The sequence below is a fragment of the Pteropus medius genome, unplaced genomic scaffold (assembly GCF_902729225.1).
Source record: "Pteropus medius unplaced genomic scaffold, Ma_sr-lr_union100, whole genome shotgun sequence".
Lineage (NCBI taxonomy): Eukaryota > Metazoa > Chordata > Mammalia > Chiroptera > Pteropodidae > Pteropus > Pteropus medius.
This window is the reverse complement of record NW_024354502.1, coordinates 31,510,224-31,520,216: the sequence shown is the minus strand read 5'-3', so window position 1 is coordinate 31,520,216 and position 9,993 is coordinate 31,510,224. Positions and strand designations below refer to the sequence as shown.

At 40.7% G+C, this 9,993-nt stretch overlaps 1 protein-coding gene across 1 annotated transcript in view; it reads right to left on the bottom strand.

The window, feature by feature from the left end:
- Positions 1-1,348: 1,348 nt before the first annotated feature.
- Positions 1,349-9,993, bottom strand: part of HGSNAT (heparan-alpha-glucosaminide N-acetyltransferase) — a 29,499-nt gene continuing 20,854 nt past the window's right edge. Inside the window, exons 12-18 of the mRNA XM_039853927.1 lie at positions 9,583-9,704; positions 9,035-9,161; positions 7,555-7,641; positions 5,493-5,570; positions 4,786-4,856; positions 4,580-4,692; positions 1,349-3,814 (exon numbers count right to left, since the gene is read on the bottom strand). Coding sequence (XP_039709861.1) covers positions 3,633-3,814; positions 4,580-4,692; positions 4,786-4,856; positions 5,493-5,570; positions 7,555-7,641; positions 9,035-9,161; positions 9,583-9,704 — 780 coding nt within the window. The 3' untranslated portion in view covers positions 1,349-3,632. The remainder of the gene's footprint in view (positions 3,815-4,579; positions 4,693-4,785; positions 4,857-5,492; positions 5,571-7,554; positions 7,642-9,034; positions 9,162-9,582; positions 9,705-9,993) is intronic.

Below are 9,993 nucleotides of genomic sequence, written 5' to 3'. Positions count from 1 at the left end.
ACCATCCTGTTTTTATCACAGAGTATGCTATCCAACAGCTTTCATATTAAACACTCTCTTACCTTTTGGTTTTATAATACCTTCCTCAGATTGGTGTTTGGGGGCAGCATATATTAAAACAAGACTTTCTAATACCCAAGTGGTTAGGCACCAGATTAAAAAAAAAAATTTTTTTTTTTCCTAATTTAGTGGTGCCACACCTGTGCCAAGTTGTGGGGTGGCGTAGAAGGATGTGACTGCAAAAAAAAAAAAAGATACAAGAACAAATTGGTAACCATGAAAGGTGGGAAAATTAGGAAAAGACCCAGTTTCTATAGAGAAAGTCCCAGTGTTCTACCAGAACCCAAAATGGTAATGGACACCGAGGGAAGCCATATGCTCGGCACTGCAGGGAGCAGGGCCTGCTGTCCTTACAGCTAGAGTTTGGGCTGGAATTCTGCAAAGGAAAGCCAGCATGATAATGGCATCTTTTGTCTATCATAGTGTTTTGACATACACAATTAGATAAGGGGTTTATGAAATCTGAGGCATTTCATGACATAATGCAAGTACCTAGCATTTCTGTCAACTTTGAATTTAGAAGTATATGTAGCCTAAAGGAAAACAGTATTTTGGAACTAATGCCCAACAAATACTGACTACCAAGAGGAAAATGTTGGCTTGCTGCTCTGGTGAAAAGAGATTATACAAATATGTAACCAAAGACAAACACTGGTGATGTGATTTCCCACCTAATTTTACACTCCCTCTGCTCCCAGAAGAGGTAACCACCATCTTCCACATAGCCATGGACTTGGTCAATCTGAGTTCCCTTGTCACTGCTGGTTTTGCAAGTCCAGTGAGGCACTTGTAACCAATGAGACACAAGGGGAAGGCAGCTGAGGCTTCTGGGGGCTGAGGGGTTCTTATTAATATGAGATACACAGTGGGGATGCCCTCTCTTTCCATTGAGTGTCTTGTTTGCCAAGTGTGGGTGGCACTCAAGACAGCAGTCATCTGACAGCCATCAAGTGCTGTAGCCAGCCTACCTCAGGACCTTTATGTGAGACAAGTCTTCCTAATAACCCAGCTGAATCAAGATTTCCTTATGTTTCAAGACAGCTTTACTGATATACTCCCCAATCTGAGAGATGCATCTGAAAACTCACCTGGAGAGGCCCAGCCTGCTCTACTAGTTGAAACAGGATCACACAGCTGTGAACACCCATAATGACTCATTGCAAGGGAAGGGCAGCAGCAGGTTTCCTCAAAGATGACTGTCCCCATACACATTAGCTCCATGAACATTTTCATGGGGCATTCCAGATGCTAATTTTACCGGCACATATATCAAAAAAACAACCACTTCTTTGCTTTAAGAAATTTTATTTAGCGCCTGCTATGTATGAGGCGCTGTTTGTACCACGAAGAATATGCAGATGAACAAGGGATAACTCTTGCCCTTAACAAGCAATATTAAACAGTCTAGTGTGAGAAACCAGACATGTATATAAACAGCTATCATACAGGTCATAAAGTGATGGATGCCATGAGATTGATCCCAATAAGATACTTTAAGAACCCAAAGAAAGAAAACACTATTTTTGGACGAGAATAAGAGATTAGAGAGATGTCTTAGAAGTCAGGGGTCTTAAGTGACAGGTCAAATGTAGGTAGCAGAAAATTAAGAGGAAAAAGTAAACCAGGAAGACAATAATCAGAATCAGAAGTAGGAGGTCCTGGCTAAATGATGGAGGTGGGAGGAATCTGGTTGGGCTGGAATAAGTAGGGTGGGTATAGGGGCTGGGCTCATCTGAGGATGGTTTTGCTTGTATGACAGGCAAAGCTGTTTCAACTTCAATGTAAGTTTTTATAAAGAGGTGATTTGCTCTGAGCTCTGCTTGATAAAGCTTAATCTAGTGGCAATGGATAGTGACTTTATAGAAGGAAAGACTGAGGGAAGGAGGCCAGTTTAAAAAGAACTACGAGTCGACTGGAGTAATAAGGTAGTGGCAGTGAGAACAAAGAAGATAAAGGAAAAGATGAAAACAGAATTAACGAGAACTGGCAATGACTAAATATAGAAAAAGTGGAGATAAATGAGGTAGGTGGGTGAAAGATGTTGGCAGTTTTATACCTAGAGACCAGAATGATCCATTTACAGAGCTAGGAAAATCCAAAGAGGAAAAGCTTTGAGTTTGAGAAAAGAAAAGAGGGAAGAGGTGAGCCTGGATGCTGGCAGATACGCAGGTGGAGGGCTTCAGCAGGCAGTTAAAGTTGGGATGAGAGCTGAGGGTAGAGGTCTGAGCTGGAAACACAGACCGGGAATTCGTCCATGCAGTGGCAACAGTCGAAGCAATGCTGAGATGGCCCCGGCTCCCCGCAGAAGGATGCTCTAAAGTACAAGCTATTGTCACATTTTCCTTAAATATGGAATTCTCACGGAAAATTCATAAGTATGATGATGCATCATATGAAAAGCGCTGTTTCTCTTTGTGTGTTCTCCCAGCCTCACTTCTGAGAAACGACTTCTTCTGTTTTGTGATTCCCAGCTGGAAAGGAGCCTCCATTATGGAGGGTCATTCTGAAAAGACTTACTCCAATGAGAGTTTTTAAAACTTTTCATTATCATTTATTTTGAAGAGTTTTCCATAATAAAATTATTTTTCTAAGGATTTCAGAAAAGTTACTGATATATCCCACCTCACTGAGCCTAAGAGTTGGAAGGCATCTGAGAGGTCATCACTATCTCCCTCATTTCACAGATGAGGAACCGAGACCAAGATAGGCCAAGGGACTTGCCCAGCATTTTACACGGTAAGGATGGCAAAGCTGAAGCCACAAGCAAGAAAGACGGTGTGCTTTTTTCTCTTCCGCAGCTATGTCCCTGGGTACCAGCTACCATCTAGATACAGAGAGAGAAAGATAGACAAGTAAGTAGGTAGATGGTTAGAAAATAATAGAGAAGAGAGAGAGTGAGAGAGATGACTGATAGGTAAATAGATAGGTACATAAGTAGATAACTAAGCAAAAGTGGCTGGGAATGACATCTATTTTCCAACTTTTTTTTTCAAGTGGGGGAAAAGGAGAAAGTGACTTTTGATAGAAAGGCATTTTTTTGGATCCACCAATGCCTTGTAAACCTGAAAAGGAAATTACTCTGACTTTCTTGAAATATTAGACTTCACTTAACCAAAAAATATAAGACTATGTTACTACACATCACATTCCATAAACTTTATAGTCGGCCACAACAGAAACGATGGTATTCTTGGTTGGTATGTGTAGACATGGAAAGGCAGTTTGCAAGAAAACAAGATTGATAAGAATCAGACCATAAATTGTTTTATCCATTACACAAGCAAAATGCCTATGTTAATTCCCTTTTGAAAAGTTAATCAAGAAATCCTTAGACTGAAGTTCCAAGTCCATCCATTTACATAGAAGATGGAGAAAAAAGACAGTTACATTCCAAATTTGTAAGTCTCAAACACACAGAAGTTCTGATGAGCCATGTCAAAGTCAACCAGCCTGAGTGCAACAGCATCTTCCCCAACAATCTGGAAATGTACATCCTATCCATTTTATCATTAGTGATTCCCTTTACTAAAGGCCCACTAGAGTCTGCCAGCGACACACGTCAGCTAGAGCCATCAGATTTTCCAAAAAACCTTCTTTTTATAGAGAATGTAGGCAATGAGCACCCAGACAGCAGTGGCAACAATGTTCTGAATGAGATGCTCTTTGTGCGATTGGTTGTCCTGCAGCCTCCACTGGAAGGGAAAGTAGTTGTGGAAGACCTCGTGGCCCACGTACACCAGAATAGAATTCATTCCTGAGGAAGAAACATAGATGATGTTTTCCTGAGTCACATCTGATCATCTATTTAATTCTAGAAATTTGATTTTAGTTCAGTGGAAAAACAAAAAGCACGCACTTACATTATTGGCTACTGCCAAAAAATAAGTGATGCATATCTTAGACACTCAAGTGTCAACTATATCAAACAATTATTAGAAAATATTCACTTTATGATAGTATTCTTGAATACTAAATCTGAAAGAAAAGCCAATATTATTAACTTAGATTTTCTCACAGAAAACTTGAGGTCCAAAGAAAGGGACTATTACTAGAATCAGAAGGCTGAAATAAGTCATTGAAATTATCTGGTTTATTTCTCAGTCTCCAGGTAGAACTGCATTTAAACCAATCCGTTTGTCTCTTGATGTTTCTTATGCACCACCTAAAAGGCAGTGCATTTACATTAAGAAAGAAAGTATGGCACCATTCCTGAAGCATTAGAAACTGGATGATAGGCCCCAAGTCGATTCTGATCCTCTGCAATTTGGGATTCCCTGAGAAAACAAGTGGAGCTCGTTTATGACCCCACAACATTAATGGGTAAAATGAGGTGGACTGCTTTGGAACAGGCCAGGGACGTCCTGCATGGCCTGGGACAGCGCGGCCCCTGCAGCTCTCTCCTTTGGCATGCTTCTTGGAAACAAGCCACTAGGACCCTGGCTCGAGGCTCTCAGCTCGTCTCTGGGCCAGTCTACTTGGTCACCATCGCTGACTCCCGCTGGGGTAAGAGGTGACCTACCTGGGTAAAAGAATGGGGCTCCTGACCACAGTCCCTTCACATCCACAACAGGGTACAGGATGAGCAGGATGAAGAAGGCAAAGGAGCTCAGTGTGGTGACGTACGAAATGGACCTAGGAGGAGAATGATGTGCTTCAGCGCTCCTGAGAGAGCATCCCAGGTGGGCACAATCACTCACCGTTAAAATGACAGTTTTCTATACCTACCAGAGATTTTTGTTTACTGGAATAAAGCCTTCGTTTTCAGAAATTTTCGTGAAAGCAACAGACATAAGCCCCTATAAAGGGGGAAAAAGATGTTAAAGTGTTGTATATTATCTCGAAAAATAATTATGTTCCCAAACTGAAAACTGAAAAACATTAGTTATTTAATTGTTTAGGGAGGGCTAAAAATTGTCTTACATTTTATTCTTTTAACTGGAAAAATATTTTTAAGATGTATAACAAAAATATTCTCCAAAAAGTATTGTTTCAGCATTCCTCAGAGTTAAATGTAAACTAAATGATAAATCAGAGTGAATCTTGAGAGGAAACCTGATGGCAAGATCAAGGGTAAAATGAACACTCAACTCTTTTGTAACCTGTAAATCTGGAAGCTGGTGTGTGGAAACCTGTTATTATTCGCCTGATCCTTCTGGTATGGTTCCCCACAAGAACTCATACCTTGATTCCATTTGTTCATGTATTTTTGGCTGGCAAACGCTGACTTATTTATAAAGACATTCTCCTAAGAAAATAAACCTGAGAATTTAGGTGCAAAGATTTGTTCCTCTCTGTTATTCAAATGAAGAATGCTACCTGTTGTGAAGAGGTGACAGCTGACACCTATCAGTGTTGCTAAACATTTTTTTCTTTTCTTTTAAGTATGCATGTGTGAAGAAAAGGGATTTTAGTGAGGAACCTCAGTTACTTACTAGAAAACAACTCCAGGCAGTAAATCTGATCAGGATGTCTTTGGTCTGATCTTTGTAATACAAGAGTATTTTTCCTGCCTGGAAAAGAAAATGCAGTATGACCAAGAGAACTGCCTAATGTATATTCTTACTTCATATCCACCCATTGTCTTAATCACTGAACAGACTCATCTGCCAGGCACACTGACAGACACTGCGATTACGAAGAGGAATGAGACGTTACCACTGCCCTTGACTAGTGGAGAGAGTGAGAGGCACGTGGGACCACTTGGCGGGAGGGAGACGTTAGAGAAGAAGTGCAGTGGAGTTGAGGCTAGAGTACAAAGCAGGAAGATGATTCAGATGGAGTGGAACAGCACGCACAGAAGCAAGTCCAAATGGGTGGAAAAGCCCAGCACCCCTGAGGTGCTGCAGGTAATTCAAAAAGGCTGGTGGCAGACAGGTAGGCTTGCAGGACACACTGGAAGGCACAGGATTTTTCTCATAGGTGATGGGGAGCCAAGGAAAATCACCCCTACCCCAAAAAAAGGAACAAGGGACCGGTTCAGACTGGCCTGCTAGATGGTCTAGTCTGGCAGCAGCATAGAAGAGGGACAAGAACAGGGTAGAACTGGAGGCAGGGAAACATTTCAAAAAGAGCAATTTTGCATAAAAATCCCCTCAAATTAGGAATTAATTACTGAAAACAAAGTATAAGAAAGTATTAATTATTTATAACAGCTAAATTTTATGAATGTTTTCTATGTGCCAGTTCTTAGACCTTTATATGAATTAAGTTATTTAATCCTCTCAACACCTTTATGAACTAAGTGCTACTGAAGCACAGAGGGGTCAAGTAACATGCCTGAGGTTACTCAGCTAGTAAGTGGCAGAGCTGGGTTTGAAACCAGACAGTGCACACTGGGTCTGCACTCTTCAATTAACCCCGATGCTAGGCTGCTCCTGCAGGTGCAGATTCACCTAGAGAGCATGTGTAGGAATTAAACGAATAAATGTAAAAACACAATGTAAACTATAAACTGCTATAAAGGCAGTACTTCTGAATATGATATTAATCACTAAAATGTATATCCTTTAGACCTGCACTATCCAATATAGGAGTCACTAGCCACGTGCAACTACTTAAAATTAAATTTAATTAACATAAAAAACTCGATTCCTTAGTCATACTAGCCACAGTTCAAGTACTCAGTATAGATACAAGATATTTTCATAAAGCGTTCCATTAGTGCTGCTTTACACGAATTTTCCTCTCCCAGCGAGCTCCCTTCAAATAACAGTTTCGAACACCAATAAGGAGAACTTTAGTTAGAAAATCTAGGCCAGGGGTCTCCAACTCCCAGGCCATGGACTGCTACTGGTCCATGGCCTGTCAGGAACCAGGCCACACAGCAAGAGGTGAGCGGCTGGCCAGCAAACGAAGTTTCATCTGTATTTGCAGCCACTCCCCAGAGCTAGTATCACCACCTCAGCTCCATCTCAGATCATAAGGCATTAGATTCTCATAGGAGCACTGGTCCATGGTGCCAAAAAGGTTGGGGACAGCTAATCTAGATTGTTTAGAATTTAAACAAAATTGTATGTGAGATAAACCAAGAATAGTCTGTATTGACTTTGGCATAAAATATGCATAACCTGAAATAATATAAAGGGCACACAAAAGAAATGTGACAAGTAACACAGTGACTTCCCAACGTCACCAGTACCCAAATACTTTGTATAGTCCAGCAGGGAAATCTTTTATCCAGAAACTGCTATGCCTCCATTTCCAAGATAGGCCATGTAAATACTAAGAATGTTTTTGAGAATATAGAAATTATACCTAATTCTTCAAATGTGCTGAATTTTAGCAACTTCTAGTTTTGACAATCAAATATAAATGGAATTTATTGATTCATTACTAATTCAAAAAATTATTTCATTAAAATAGCTATTTAAATATGAAATAATTTTTTGGAACTTCCAAATAGCTATTTTAATGAAACAATTTTTTTGAATTAGTGATGAATTAATAATCACAAACTGTCAGGAAAAAATGTATCCTAATGAAATTAACAAATACCTGAACTCCTAAAAATGCCATCACAATGGAGTTGATGGTCCCGAGGATTCCTTCTGGATCGTAGGCCACCTTAGTATGATAAAGCACCTTAACAAAACAGAACGAGAAGGCAGCACTCACTCAGTGATCAGAAAAATGCACACAAAAAACTTGCAGACTAAATACAAATTTGAATACACTCCAGTATTTGATGTGTTTTGCTTCAGCTGAAGAAATTCACTGTCAACCTGTGGGGATTATAGGCAGAATATTTCTAGCCAAGAAAGTGTGTGGTGTGTGACGCTTCAGAAGGGAACACAGAGCCCAAGGATAAGCCATGGTCTGGCACAGCCATTTTAAATTCAGGTGGCTCAGGAGACACGCCCAGCAACACGATGCATCTCTAATCAGTTTCAAATACTATGTATAATACCATCATAATTTTTAAGTTTATTCTTTTTGGTCAATCCTATTGTAACACAACAGCTTCCTATCTTTTTTTTTTTTTTTTAGGTGAGGCAACCCTTGGTTGACCTCACAGATTGCAAGGACCTTGTCAGTTTATAATCCCTTATTTTTTACTTTTTAAGCCTACAGCATCTGGTCTTCCTAGGTGGTCTCCGATTCAAGTACTAACCAGGCCCAATCCTGCTTAGCTTCTGAGATTAGACGGGATCAGGCTTGTAGCATGGCCATAGACTCCTACTTTCTTTTAAGGCAAATAACATTTTTTAAAAGTCTGTGTTATTTTATTACAAAATAAACATTATTGTAGAAACTGTAGAAATTTGGAAATATATAGGGTAGTGAATGTTGCAATGTCTCCCCCTACCCCAGCCTTGTCAGAACTAAAGCCTTCATTCTCCAGCTGCTAGAAGTATTAATGGTCAATAGCTGTCAGGCAAGTCCCTCTTCTGCATTTGTCCTTGACTTCAGAGAGCTGCCTCTCCAGGAGTCACACCCTCTTGCTGGGGGCAGTCCACACCCAACTAGGGATATCAAGGACCCAATCCCTCCCCTCAATGCAGAACAACTCTGAATGAAATGAACAAATGAAATGAACAAATACCTGAACTCCTAAAAATGCCATCACAATGGCCCCACCATGAGATCAGGTGAGGCCTCCATGTGATTGCAAAGCTGTTCAACTGTTCTCTCTACCCTTCATTCCCTAGCAGGTGTTGATCCCAAAAAGACTGCCTGCTACACTTCCTGCATATGAATCTCTGTCTCAGAGTCTGCTGCCAGGAAATCCAACCTGAGACACACAGAAAAGCACTACACTACACATTTTATACACTGCGTTCTCATTTTAAAATCCAAAGTAATGTTTATATACCTTCCTATAATGAACATTAAACTCAGCCATTTTTTCAAATAAAAATTAGTTCCCAGCATAGTTTATTAAATGGACACAGCTAAAGCTGGCCACCCCTTTCTATTTTCCTTCACTTCAGAGCTCCTTAGTGTCCAGCCCTAGGTACAAGCCAGTGTTACTCACAGTTGAAGAAGGGTGCTGGTAAAGGTGATCATCTCCCAGGAGCAAGCGATCAATGTAGCCAGCAGCTCCTCCAGTACAATTTGGATACTTCCCCAGATCTCCAATGCCGCCAGGGCCGAGATAACCACTGAGAAAGTGAGAACATGCACTTAACTCATAAGACTTCAGAGGGGATTACGGTATATTCTGGCTATTTATGGATCCCAAGAAAGAGCCTCAAACATGTATGAGCCTCAAACACGTACAAGCCTGGGAACCCCTCCAGCGCCATGCACTCTCACCAATGTTCTTTTGACCTGACTGACTGCCCCCAACGTGTGAAGGCTCAGAGGCCCAACTTCCATTCAAACTGACCCTGAAAAATCCTCACCGGGATACTCCTCTGGACACAAGCCAGACTCTTCTCTCAATACCAAGTATGACTCAAAGGAGAAGAAAGAGTGAAAGAGGATTCCTCTGACTTGGGAGAGTTGAAAGTATAGCCCCAGAAGCTCTGACTTGGCAGAAAATGACATGCAAAAAGGGATTACCTACACAGGTTCACTTACGTAGGGCAGCCAGGAACAGGCAAGAAGAATGTCAAAGCTAGCCAAATGCTTTCCAGCATCAGGATGAAGAGCCACTGGGGCCAGCTAGAGATGATGTCTTGAAGGGAAGAGCATCTTCTCTCCTAAATGCAGGTAGAATGGGAAATAATATGCAGCATATGTATTTGGGGGAATTCCCCATGATTGTTTTCTTGGCCATTATGGTACTAATATAAAAATAGAGGCCTGTTTATTGCATATATATTATGTGGTCTAGATGTTCCATCTCTACGAAATACCACGGTAAAACATTATTTAAAAAGAAATCAGTGGGCAATTCTATTCCTATACCCAAGAGAATTAAAAACAGATGTTCACACACAAAAAAACATGTACACAAAAGTACAGAGAATCATTAAAATGCATAATAGC